General features: G+C 42.2%; 1 protein-coding gene across 1 annotated transcript in view; it reads right to left on the reverse strand.

The window, feature by feature from the left end:
• CATSPERB (cation channel sperm associated auxiliary subunit beta) overlaps window positions 1-13083 on the reverse strand; it is a 150867-nt gene that overhangs the window by 84688 nt on the left and 53096 nt on the right. Inside the window, exons 11-13 of the mRNA XM_073010823.1 lie at window positions 9457-9503; window positions 8116-8265; window positions 5397-5555 (exon numbers count right to left, since the gene is read on the reverse strand). Of these exons, the coding sequence (XP_072866924.1) occupies window positions 5397-5555; window positions 8116-8265; window positions 9457-9503 (356 nt within the window). The remainder of the gene's footprint in view (window positions 1-5396; window positions 5556-8115; window positions 8266-9456; window positions 9504-13083) is intronic.

Raw genomic sequence — 13083 nt, forward strand, 5'->3', positions numbered from 1 at the left:
GGGATGAATTCCCTGCTGGTCAGCAAGCCGTCCCCAGTATGGATCCCCACTGGGACCTCGACTCAGATCATGGGGACTGGAGTCGTAAACATCTGTTGACCTGTGCTCTAGAAGGACTAAGGAGAATTAGCAAAAAGTCCATAAATTATTCAGTGATGTCCACCATAACTCAGGGAAAGGAAGGAAATCCTTCTGCCTTCCTCGAGTGGCTATGGGAGGCCTTAAGAAAATATGCTTCCATGTCAGCCGACTCACTAGGTCGTCAATTGATGCTAAAAGATAAGTTTATTATCCAATCAGCCGCAGATATCAGGAGAAAGCTCCAAAAGCAAGCCCTGGGCCCTGAATAAAATCTGGAAGTATTATTAAACCTGGCAACCTCAGTGTTCTGTAACAGGGACCAAGAGGAACAGGCCCAAAAGTAAAAGCGAGATCAGAGAAAGGCCGCAGCCTTAGTCATGGTCCTCAGACAAACAAATCTTGGTGGTTCAGAGGGGACAGAAAATGGAGCAGGAATCACCCAGCAGGGCTTGTTATCAGTGTGGTTTACAATGACACTTTAAAAAAGATTGTCCAATGAGAAACAAGCTGCCCCCTCGTCCATGTCCGCTATGCCGAGGCAATCACTGGAAAGTGCACTGCCCCAGAGTGCAATGGTTCTCTGGGCCAGAAGCCCCCAACCAGATGATCCAACAACAGGACTGAGGGTGCCCAGGGCAAGTGCCGGCTCATGTCATCACCCTCACTGAGCCCCGGGTATGTTTAACCATTGAGGGCCAGGAAATTGACTTCCTCCTGGACACTGGCATGGCCTTTTCAGTGTTAATCTCCTGTCCCAGACGACTGTCCTCAAGGTCCATTACCATCTGAGGAATCCTGGGACAGCCTATAACCAGGTATTTCTCCCACCTCCTCAGTTGTAAGTGGGAGACTTTGCTCTCTTCACATGGCTTTCTTGTGATGCCTGAAAGTCCCACACCCTTATTAGGGAGGGATATATTAGCGAAAGCTGGAGCTATTATCTACATGAATATGGGGAACAAGTTACCCATTTGTTGTCCCCTACTTGAGGAGGGAATCAACCCTGAAGTCTGGGCATTGGAAGAACAATTTGGAAGGGTAAAAAATGCCTGCCCAGTCAAAATCAGGCTAAAAGATCCCACCACTTTTCCTTATCAAAGGCAATATCCATTAAGGCTTGAAGCTCATAAAGGATTACAGGCTATTGTTAAACATTTAAGAGCTGAAGGCTTAGTAAGGAAATGCAGCAGTCTCTGCAACACCCCAATTCTAGGAGTACAAAAACTGAACAGTCAGTGGAGACTAGTGTAAGATCTTAGACTCATCTAATGAGGCAGTAATTCCTCTATATCCAGTTGTACCCAAGCCCTATACCCTGCTCTCTCAAATACCAGAGGAAGCAGAATGGTTCACTGTTCTGGACCTCAAGGATGCCTTCTTCTGTATTCTCCTGCACTCTGACTCCCAGTTTCTCTTTGCCTTTGAGGATCCCACAGACCACACATCCCAACTTATGTGGACGGTCTTTCCCCAGTGGTTTAGGGATAACCCTCATCTGTTTGGTCAGGCACTGGCCCAAGATCTAGGCCATTTCTAAAGTTCAGGCACTCTAGTCCTTCAGTATGTGGATGATTTACTTTTGGCTACCAGTTCGGAAACCTCATGCCAGCAGGCTACTCTAGATTTCTTGAACTTTCTAGCTAATCAAGGGTACAAGACATCTAGGTTGAAGGCCCAGCTTTGCTTACGGCAGGTCAAATATTTAGGCCTAATCTTAGCCAGAGGAACCAGGGTCCTCAGTAAGGAACGAATATAGCCTATACTGGCTTATCCTTGCCCTAAGACATTAAAACAGCTGCAGGGGTTCCTTGGAATCACCAGCTTTTGCCAACTATGGACCCCCAGATACAGCAAGATAGCCAGGCCCCTCTATACTCTAATCAAGGAGACCCAGAGGGCAAATATTTATCTAGTAGAATGGGAACCAGAGGCAGAAACAGCCTTCAAAACCTTAAAGCAGGCCCTAGTACAAGCTCCAGCTTTAAGCCTTCCCACAGGACAAAACTTCTCTTTATACATCACAGAGAGAGCAGGGATAGTTCTTGGAGTCCTTACTCAGACTCGTGGGACAACCCCACAACCAGTGGCATACCTAAGTAAGGCCATTGATGTAGTAGCAAAAGGCTGGCCTCACTGTTTACGGGTAGTTGCAGCAGTGGCCATCTTAGTGTCAGAGGCTATCAAAATAATACAAGGAAAGGATCTCACTGTCTGGACTACTCATGATGTAAATGGCATACTAGGTGCCAAAGGAAGTTTATGGCTATCAGACAACTACCTACTTAGATACCAGGTGCTACTCCTTGAGGGACTGGTGCTTCAAATACGTACGTGCGTGGCCCTCAACTCTGCCACTTTTCTCCCAGAGGATGGGGAACCAATCGAGCATGACTGCCAACAAATTATAGTCCAGACTTATGCCGCCCAAGATGATCTTTTAGAAGTCCCCTTAGCTAATCCTGACCTTAACCTATATACTGATGGAAGTTCATTTGTGGAGAATGGGATACGAAGGGCAGATTATGCCATAGTTAGTGATGTAACCATACTTGAAAGTAAGCCTCTTCCCCTAGGGACCAGTGCCCAGTTAGCAGAACTAGTGGCACTTACCCAAGCCTTAGAACTGGGAAAGGGAAAAAGACTAAATGTGTATACAGATAGCAAGTATGCTTATCTAATCCTACATGCCCATGCTGCAATAAGGAAAGAAAGGGAGCTCCTAACCTCTGGGGGAATGCCCGTTAAATACCACAAGGAAATTATGGAGTTACTGCATGCAGTGCAAAAACCCAAGGAGGTGGCAGTCTTACACTGCTGAAGCCATCAAAAAGGAGAGAGGAGAACAGCAGCATAAGTGTCTGGCAGAGGCAGGGAAAGACCAGCAGAAAGGAAAGAGATAAAGAGACAGAAATTCAGAGAGAAAGAAAGAGAAAGAGAGAGACAAAGTCAAAGACAGAAGGAAAGAGAGAGATAGAAGTAGTCAAGAAAAAACAGTGTACCCTATTCCTTTAAAAGCCAGGGTAAATTTCTGTCTACCCAGCCAAGGCATATTCTTCTTATGTGGAACTTCAATCTATATCTTCCTCTCAGACAGTCTGCAAGAAATAACGAAATCTATCTTTACTCTACAATCCCAAATAGACTCTTTGGCAGCAGTGACTCTCCAAAACCGCCAAGGCCTAGACCCCCTCACTGCTGAGAAAGGAGGACTCTGCACCTTCTCAGGGAAAGAGTGTTGTTTTTAGACTAGCCAGTCAGGGATAGTAAGAGATGCTGCCTGGTGTTTACAGGAAAAGGCTTCTGAAATCAGACAACGCCTTTCAAACTCTTATACCAACCTCTGGAGCTGGGCAACATGACTTCTCCCCTTTCTAGGTCCTGTGACAGCCATTTTGCTGTTACTTGCCTGTATTTTTAACCTCCTTGTCAAATTTGTTTCCTCTAGGATTGAGGCCATCAAGCTACAGATGGTCTTACAAATGGAACCCCAAATGAGCTCAACTAACAACTTCTACCAAGGACCTCTGGACTGACCCACTGGCCCTTTCACTGGCCTAAAGAATTCCCCTCTGGAGGACACTACAACTGCAGGGCCTCTTCTTCACCTCTATCCAGCAGGAAGTTAGCTAGAGCTGTCATTGGCCCATTCCCAACAGCAGTTGGGGTGTCCTGTTTAGAGGGGGGATTGAGAGGTGAAGCCAGCTGGACTTCCTGGGTTGAGTGGGGACTTGGAGAACTTTTCTGTCTAGCTAGAGGATTGTAAACACACCAATCAGTGCTCTATGTCTAGCTAAAGGTTTGTAAATGCGCCAATCAGCACTCTGTAAAAATGTACCAATCAGCGCTTTGTGTCTAGCTAAAGGTTTATAAATGCACTAATCAGCACTCTGTGTCTAACTAAAGGATTGTAAACGTACCAACCAGCACTCTGTAAAATGGACCAATCAGCACTCTGTAAAACGGACCAATCAGCACTCTGTAAAATGGACCAATCAGCAGGACATGGGTGGGGTCAAATAAAGGAATAAAAGCTGGCTACCCGAACCAGCAGCGGCAACCCACTCGGGTCCCCTTCCATGCTGTGGAAGCTTTGTTATTTTGCTGTTCACAATAAATCTTGCTGCTGCTCATTCTTTGGGTCCACACTGTCTTTACAAGCTGTAACACCGTGAGGGTCTGTGGCTTCATTCCTGAAGTCAGCAAGACCAGAAACTCAAGGGGAGGAACAACCAACTCCGGATATACCACCTTTAAGAGCCGTAACACTCACTGTGAAGGTCTGCGACTTCACTCCTGAAGTCAGCAAGACCACGCACCTACTGGAAGGAACTCTGGACACATCTGAACATCTGAAGGGACAAACTCCGGACACACCATCTTTAGAGCTGTAACACTCACCACAAGGGTCCTTGGCTTCATTCTTGAAGTCAGCGAGACCAAGCACCCACCGGAAGGAACCAATTCCAGACACAATGATTATAAGTTTTCCGAGGCCTTCCCAGCCATGCAGAACTGTGAGTCAATTAAACCTCTTTTCTTTATAAATTACCCAGTCTCGGACAGTTCTTTATAGCAGTGTGAGAATGGACTAATACGTAACCATTTAGTGTGAAAAACTAAAATATGGAAGAGAGTTTTAAGAAGACCTAGAAACAGGGTATCATCTTTACAAATCTCTAAATTTTGCACATAATATAGATAGTTGAGAAACTGAATTAGTTCCTTCTTTGGAAGTCATTGCAGTACTTTCTTAGTTCCAAAGTTTTGCTTAATGTTTCATAATCTGTGGCCCTTACTTTTTTAAACTGTCAGATGCTCCATAGATGGTATAACTACTCCTTTACCAAGCTTTCAGTGTACTGATACAGAACTGACTGAAGGAGCAGCCAGAGGGTGGAAAAAGCTACCAGAAGGAACTTAAAGAACAAAGCCAGAAAGTCAAGCTCAGACAAAATCAAACAGAAAAAGGCAAACATTAAATGCTGGAAACACCAGTTAGAAATACACTTTTGATGAGGTTAGTGGCAAAATCTAAGTAATTCAGAGCTGGAAAGACATGTATAGTAATTGGCAACATTCAAGATAACTCTGATGTACCCATGGCTCATTTTCATCAGCCAATGAACTACCTGAAAGGTAAAAACTGATAATAGACACCAAGCTTAGTATACAATAAATAGTCAATAAATATTGTCTTCCTTCCCACTGCCATCTCTAGGTCATCAGAGAAGTTCTGTTCTTAAGGTACAACCATGCAGCATACAGTAGGTGGATGATTTAACTCGAACACAGACTGAAGTTTCACGTGTACGCACCTGATTGCCATAAACATACAAAAAGTGGCTTCGGGGATGGAATACCATTCCAACGGGAGAAGAGAATGATGGAGGAAACCGAAAAATTGGAAATTTTGCTTGTGCACTTGGTTCATTATTTCTCAGGATGCTCACAGAGACAACGGCAGTTTTCTTAACCTAGGTAAACAAAGAATGAGCAAGTCATGAGAATTTTGCCATTATTATTAGTCAGTGTTACAATTTTTAGAATTTCCTGTTACCTGCATTTTTATTAAGAGAGAGATACACTCACTAACACAACATAGAACTAGAAGGATTAACAGTAATTGTTATCTCTTTACTCCACTACTCTGGCCCCTGCCACACACACATTTTATAGTTGTTGAAAATGAAGTTCAGGAGATTAAATAATTTGTTGAAAGTTCTATAATTAACAGCAAAGAGGTTTATTATAGAATCACTGCTGAACTTGGCAGACAGACTCCAAAGCTCATGCTTATGACTATCATGCCAAAAGTATGGATGCCTAAGCCACACCCCAGTTCTATTCAACCATGATTTTAAAGGGGATCAGAATATGACAGCTCAGGCCAGGCACAGTCTTCAGCTTAAAATTATCTTTATATAAAAGTGTTTGTAATCTCAGCACTTTGGGAGGCCTACGCGAGTGGATTGCTTGAGCCTAGGAATTTGAGAACAGCCTGGTCAACAAAGTGAGACCCAACTGCATAAAAAAAATTAAAAATTAGCCAGGCACGGTGGCATGCACCTGTAGTCCCAGCTACTAATCAGGCCGAGGCAGAGGATCGCTTGAGCCAGGTGTTAGAGACTATGGTGAGCTATGATCACACCACTGTACTCCAGCCTGAGTGACAGAGTGAGACCGTCTCAAAAGAAAAAGAAAAGAGATATGAAACCTCAAAATATGCTACTTTTGGCCAGGCACAGTGGCTTACGCCTATAATCCCAGCACTTTGGGAGGCCGAGCTGGGTGGATCACTTGAGGCTAGGAGTTCGAGGTCAGCCTGGACAAAATGGTGAAAACCTGTCTCTACTAAAAATACAAAAATTAGCTGGCGTGGTGGCACACACCTGTAATTTCTGTTACTTGGGAGGCTGAGGTGGGAGAATCTCTTGAACCTGGGAGGCAGATGTTGTAGTGAGCCAAGATTGCTCCACTGCACTCCAGCCTGGGTGACAGGGACTCTGTCTCAAAACAAAAAAATGCCACTTTTATATAAAGAAAATTTTAAGCTGAAGACTGTTGAGGTTTAACAGATGCAGAGAAAAAACTTTGGAGCCTCTGGTGTCTGACTAAAAGCAGGAACTGCTAGGAAATGAGGCTGACAGAAATTCCTCTTTGGGTCAGATCTACTCCCAGAAGGAAGAATGCAAATAAAATCTGTCCCAAATCCCTTCTCCAGAGGAGTTTTATAGCCCTGAAGGAGAAGGAAAGACCACTCATACCTAGATTTTCAAACATTATCGAAATCTTTCATATCTCCTAGCCAGGTGCTGTGGCTCATGCTTGCAATTCCAGCACTTTGGGAGGCCAACGTGGGTGGATCACCTGAGGTCAGGAGTTCAAGACTAGCCTGGCCAACATGACAAAACCTCATCTCTACTAAAAAATACAAAAATTGGCCAGGTGTGGTGGCGGGCACCTGTAATCCCAGCTACTTGGAAGGCTATGGTAGGAGAATTGCTTGAGCCTGGGAGGCGGAGGTTGCAGTGAGCTGAGGTTGCAGTGAGCTGAGATTGCACCACTGCACTCCAGCCTGGGCAGCAGAGTGAGACATCATCTCAAAAAAGCCCCAAAGAACAAACAAACAAATAAAAAATCGTATCTTCTGTTTGCTGTCCTGAAAACCCATTTATCTTTTTTTTTTTTTTTTAAAAAGCAATTTGTGTTTCCATAAATGATTTTCTCCCTCTCCCCTTCACCTATTAAGATGGTACCTAACCTCCAAATTTTAACCTCATCACTGAGTTTCCCATGTGTGCACACTGCACATGTAAATAAACTGTTTTCTCCTATTAATCTTTTTTTTTTCCGGTTTAATTTGCAAGGCTCCAGTCATTGAACATAAGAAGGTGGAGGAAAGAGTTTTTTCCTTCCCTACAATCTTGATGATAGGGGCTGAACTTATGGTTTTATTTGTTTGTTTGTTTGTTTTCTCAGACTGGGTTTTGCTCTGTCACCTCGACTGGAGAGCTAGAGTGCAGTAGTGCCTCACTGTGGTCTTGAAGTCCTGGCCTCAAGCTTCCTGCCTCAGCCTCCCGAATTGCTGGGATTACAGGCATGAACCATCACAACTGTCAGTTTATGTGTTTTTTAATGGCTCCACGAAGAATTCTAATTCACAGGTAAGGTTAAGGACGTTTGGAAGAAAAAAATATAGATCTATGGCAATTAATTCCATTTTTTTCTGTTTAATCATTTTATGGAATCTTAAATTTATATAGAAAAATCCCAGCTTATATTCTTTAGAGAATTAGCAAGGGAGAATCACTATGCACACAGCATCACGTTTTCCATTTTCATCAAAATGAATGACAATCAGGCAAGAAATCTCTGAAGTGTCAAGCTATATTACTGATCTTAAATAATTTTGCTGTAGCCAATTTTATTAGGTTCTATTGCCAGACATAACAAGAACTTGAAAATAACTTTTGCTAAGGTAAATTTTTATTGTTGTCATGTCAAGATAAATTCCCTCTGGGATATAAGGCGTACCTTGTTATGGAAGAGGAAAACTCCCGTACCATGCTCTTGGTCAACAAGAAATGTTAGCACTCTTGGAATACTTTTCATTCCTTTAAAAACGTAAGGTAAGCAGGGTACCCATTCAAGAAGTGGTTCCTGACTATAAAAACAAGAGCTTGACTATAAAAAAAAAAAAAGAAGGGAAAAATTAACGCTGTTTTTGAAATATGAGTTCTAATTCTCTTAGTGAAACTAGCCCAATTGTTCATAGAACTAATATTTACAGTTTTTTTTTAACAAACAGAAACTAACCCTCCCTCCCTGGTCTTAAAACCCACTGGTCTTTAAACTCCTGGTCTTAAAACCTACATTTGTCTCATCTGAATTCCTTATTTAGGAAATTGACCCTCAGGCAAGAAACTTGACCCTCAGGCAAGGAACTGAAACTCAACAGATCACCACATCCAGATAATGAGAAGTCAGACTCCTCATCCATCATGATTGCTTCCTTACCCATCTCTAATTCCTGTTTTCCTACCTTCCTTTCTGTGTAAATCCCCCAATTTTACTCAGAGAGACAGGCTTGAGATTTTTATCTCCCATTCTCCTTGGCTGCAGCACCCGATTAAAGCCTTCTTCCCTGGCAATACTTGTTGACTCAGTGATTGGCAGTCTATACAGCAAGCAGCAGGACCTAGACTGAATCCCTGGTGCTTTAGTAACAGTAGGAAAATAAATTAACAACCATTGTGTTGCTCTGACTGATCACAATTGTTTTTTTCTTTTTTTAAATCCTTAATGTGACTGGGTTTGGTGGCTCACGCCTGTCACCCCAGCACTTTGGGAGGCTGAGAGGGGTGGATCATGAGGTCAAGAGATCAAGACCATCCTGGCCAACATGGTGAAACCCCGTCTCTACTGAAAATACAAAAATCAGCTGGACATGGTGGAGTGTGCCTGTAGTCCCAGCTACTTGGGATGCTGAGGCAGGAGAATCGCTTGAACCTGGGAGACAGAGGTTGCAGTGAGCCAAGATTATGCCACTGCACTCCAGCCTGGAGACAGAGTGAGACTGTCTCAGGAAAAAAAAAAAAAAAAAAAATCCTTAATGTCTGTGCCTCTCTTCTGAGGGATATGAGCCCAGAAAACATTGCAATGCATCTCTTTCTGGTACAAATTGTTTTTCTAGAATCATTGCTTAGGTCCTGATTAACATAATTAGGTAAGTACTACTAAACCCAAGTAGAAACACCCCTGGGAGCAAAGAGTGATTGTGAAGCCTTTCAGTCTGTAGGATTTTTTAGATTAATCACAATCCATGAAGTCATGTACAACAAAATTTCTTAACTTATAAAATATTCGATATCATACCTCACTTAGGGTTCTGTTTCTCTCAAAGGTGACTGTAACATAATCAACTGTAAAATAAATACAAGGGTACAGGAATTATGAGCACATCTGTATTTCTAAAACTGGAAGGGTTAGTCTTAATAGTCATCATGAAAATCATAGAAGTTATTTTTGCAAGTAAACCTTATGGTAAATGAAAATAATAATAATAAAAGTTATGTATCATCAAGTAATGTATACTTGAATCTAATTTTCTTATCCCTATTGCAAGTGTACCTATTGTCTCAGATTTAAGTTAGAATTTTTTTTTGTTTTAGGTCATTAACTTATATAAAGCAAACTTATCTTTATATTTTGGTCTAGTTTTATTTTATGTCATTTTATTAAATCTAGTTGTAACTGAGTAGCTTAGATTCAAAATGCATTTTAAAACTTTTTTTATTCCTTTCTTGATTTCTGCCTTTAAAACATACTTTGGAACTTTGTTTCCCTCCCTTCCCATCTAACACTCCCTTGCACTGCTGACTTATTTAATTATGTGCTTGCTTAGAAGTTCCAGGGGCTAATTTTGAAACAAATCAGACATGGAGAGTCAGTTGTAAAATTCCAGAGATTACCTCAAGGAGGTTAGTCTACAACCTGGCCATCACGAAGATGACACCAGCCTATGCTCCAGGTAGACCATGATCCAAGACAGCCACTGGGACAAAACACACAGACCTTGTACCCAGCATCATTCCTGCATGCCTTCCACCCCAAGTTCCCCCTTCTAAACTCCTCTCCCCAGCCTAAAGTTTGGAATAGTCTTTTAAAGGCATGCGCCTGGCCACTCTCCCAACTGCTGGCTTTTGGAATAAAAGTCACTTTCCTTTCACTGCATCTCATCCTTGTTCATTTGGCTTTATATGTGGCAAGCAGCCAAGCTTGCATTCATTACAAATTTGGTAGTCCCTTTAGGGAGTCTGCATTTTGAGTGGTCTAGTCTGTCAACCTAGTTTGCAGCGAGTGGGGGAATTGGCTGCAGCAGTGTGCCAGGGCTTTCCTCTTCATGCTACCGGATGGGAAAAGAGTTGCTCATGAATACTAGCTGCTGCTGGCAAGCTGACCCTGCAGCTGCGGCTCTGGGCATTTTCCTGGCAGCTGCTGAGATACTTTTGTCTCAGGCAATCTTCCTTCTCTCCCTGTCATGGCGTTAGCTGCCTACTACACTTTGCTGGTGTAGGGTAGGTGACATGTGAAGAAGTTGACGGACTTCAGAACTGGATAAGTCAACTGGAATGCACCCAGTTCTCCTCTGTCTCTTCTGTGGTAACACTTGAGCTCTGCTCCATTTGGACATAGCTGCTTGTGACATTGTCTGGGCAGGTACACCATCTTTATCTGTGGCATCACTTGAGCTTTGTTCTGTCTTGACCTAGCTGCTCATGGGGCCATCTGAAGTTGAGACAAGGTTTCAGGACTTTTATCCAGTCCCCTTGATGGGGAATCAGCCTGGGAGTGTACCATCTGAATCTACAACTGTGTATGTATGTGATCTACATTTGGGCCCTTATCTACTTGCAACTTTCTTTCCTTCTTTCTCTACCCTTTAAGGCAGCATGTATAAGCCCCCCACTCAATCTAGGGATCCAACCCTGAAGTAGAACAACTTCTGTCACCCTGGCTCTTGGCTGGATTGCTCTGTATTGGACCCCAAAGTACTTCTCAGAGCTGTGCCAAATCTTATGGGGGAAAGAAGCATGTGAATTCTTCTGTAGGTTATCTAAATGGGCCTGTATCCCACTTACGGTTTTCAATGCTATTTATCGGAAATACCTGGGAAAAATGTTGAAACAGTCCCAACTCCAATTCTTTTGCCCTTTGCCCTTTCTGTCCACTTGTTCTGCCATCTCATTTGTTGCCCTTCCATTACTGCTTACTGGGATTGCAGCACGACCTGGACTTAGATTAAGGTGGATATGCTAAAAAAAAAGGCTATACTGGTCATTGCCAGTCATTAGCATATTGGGGAAATTAATTCTTTGACACATTTGGCTCTCCTAACTGTGTGGCAAAATTTACACAGGCATGCCTATTGGGACAATGAATGGTACCATCAACACCGGTTGTGTAAAGTAAGGAGAATTCGCCCAATTCCTGGCAATCTAGTTGCAGGGAATTATTGATAGAGGCAAAAGCAAGGCATCAATAGAGGCTGCTCCTCTGCTCACTAGAGGCCCCTGATTTTGGGACTCCAGCTGGTTACATATTATGGTCCACTTCTGTGCACATTTTAAACTGATGGGCAAATTATAGCAAAAAAAAAAAAAAAAAAAAAAAAAAAAATCAGAGCTCACATGGTTAATTTGCAACTGTAAAGTTAATCAGAGTTCTAAAGCTACCTTCTCTTTTTTTCCTGCCTGCCTTGAATATGCTTTGAATCTGCTTTTACTAAGATGTGGTGCTAAGATAGGACTCATTATTTATGTTCTAACTGAAATGTAAACATTGGAAACTCATTTGGAATGGAAGAAAAACAGGATAAAAGAGACTTTTAAAAACGGAACTGCCACATGAAATTTAAAGTAGTTTCTTCTAATTCTGTAAGGAATGTCAATGGTATGGAACCAAAAAAGAGCCCGTATAGCCAAGACAATCCTAAGCAAAAAGAACAAAGCTGGAGGCATCATGCTACCTGACTTCAAACTATACTTCAAGTCTACAGTAATCAATACAGCATAGTACTTGTACCAAAACAGACATCTAGACCAATGGAACATAACAAAGATCTCAGAAATAACACCACACATCTACAACCATCTCATGTTTGAAAAACCTGAGAAAAACAAGCAATGGGGAAAAGAATTCCCTATTTAATAAATGGTGCTGGGAAAACTGGCTAGCCATATGCAGAAAACTGAAACTGAACCCCTTCCCCACACCTTATAGAAAAATTAACTCAAGATGGATTAAAGGCTTAAATGTAAAACCCAAAGCCATAAAAATCCTAGAAGAAAACCTAGGCAATACCATTCAGGACATAGGCATGGGCAAAGACTTCATGATGAAAACACCAAAATCAATTGTAACAAAAGCCAAAATTGACAAACAGGAGCTAATTATACTAAAGAGCTTCTGCACAGCAAAAGAAACTATCATTAGAGTGAACAGGCAACCTACAGAACGGGAGAATATTTTTGTAATCTACCCATCTGACAAAGGGCTAATATCCAGAATCTACAAGGAACTTAAACAAATTTGCAAGAAAAAAAACAACCCCATCAAAAAGTGGGCAAAGGATATGAACAGACACTTCTCAAAATAAGACATTTACGCAGCCAACAAACATATGAAAAAAGAGTGCAACATCACTAATTGTTAAAGAAATGCAAATCAAAATCACAATGAAATACCATCTTACACCAGTCAGAATGGCGATTAATAAAAAGCCAAGAAACAATAGATGCTGGCAAGGCTGTGGAGAAATAGGAATGCTTTTATACTGTTGGTGGGAATGTAAATTAGTTCAGCCATTGTGGAGACAGTGTGGCAATTCCTCAAGGATCTAGAACCAGAAATGCCATTTGACCCAGCAATCCCATTACTGGGTATATACTCAAATGAAAATAAATCATTCTACTATAAAGACACATGCACATTTGGGCCCTT

This window comes from Chlorocebus sabaeus, chromosome 24, assembly GCF_047675955.1.
Source record: "Chlorocebus sabaeus isolate Y175 chromosome 24, mChlSab1.0.hap1, whole genome shotgun sequence".
NCBI lineage: Eukaryota > Metazoa > Chordata > Mammalia > Primates > Cercopithecidae > Chlorocebus > Chlorocebus sabaeus.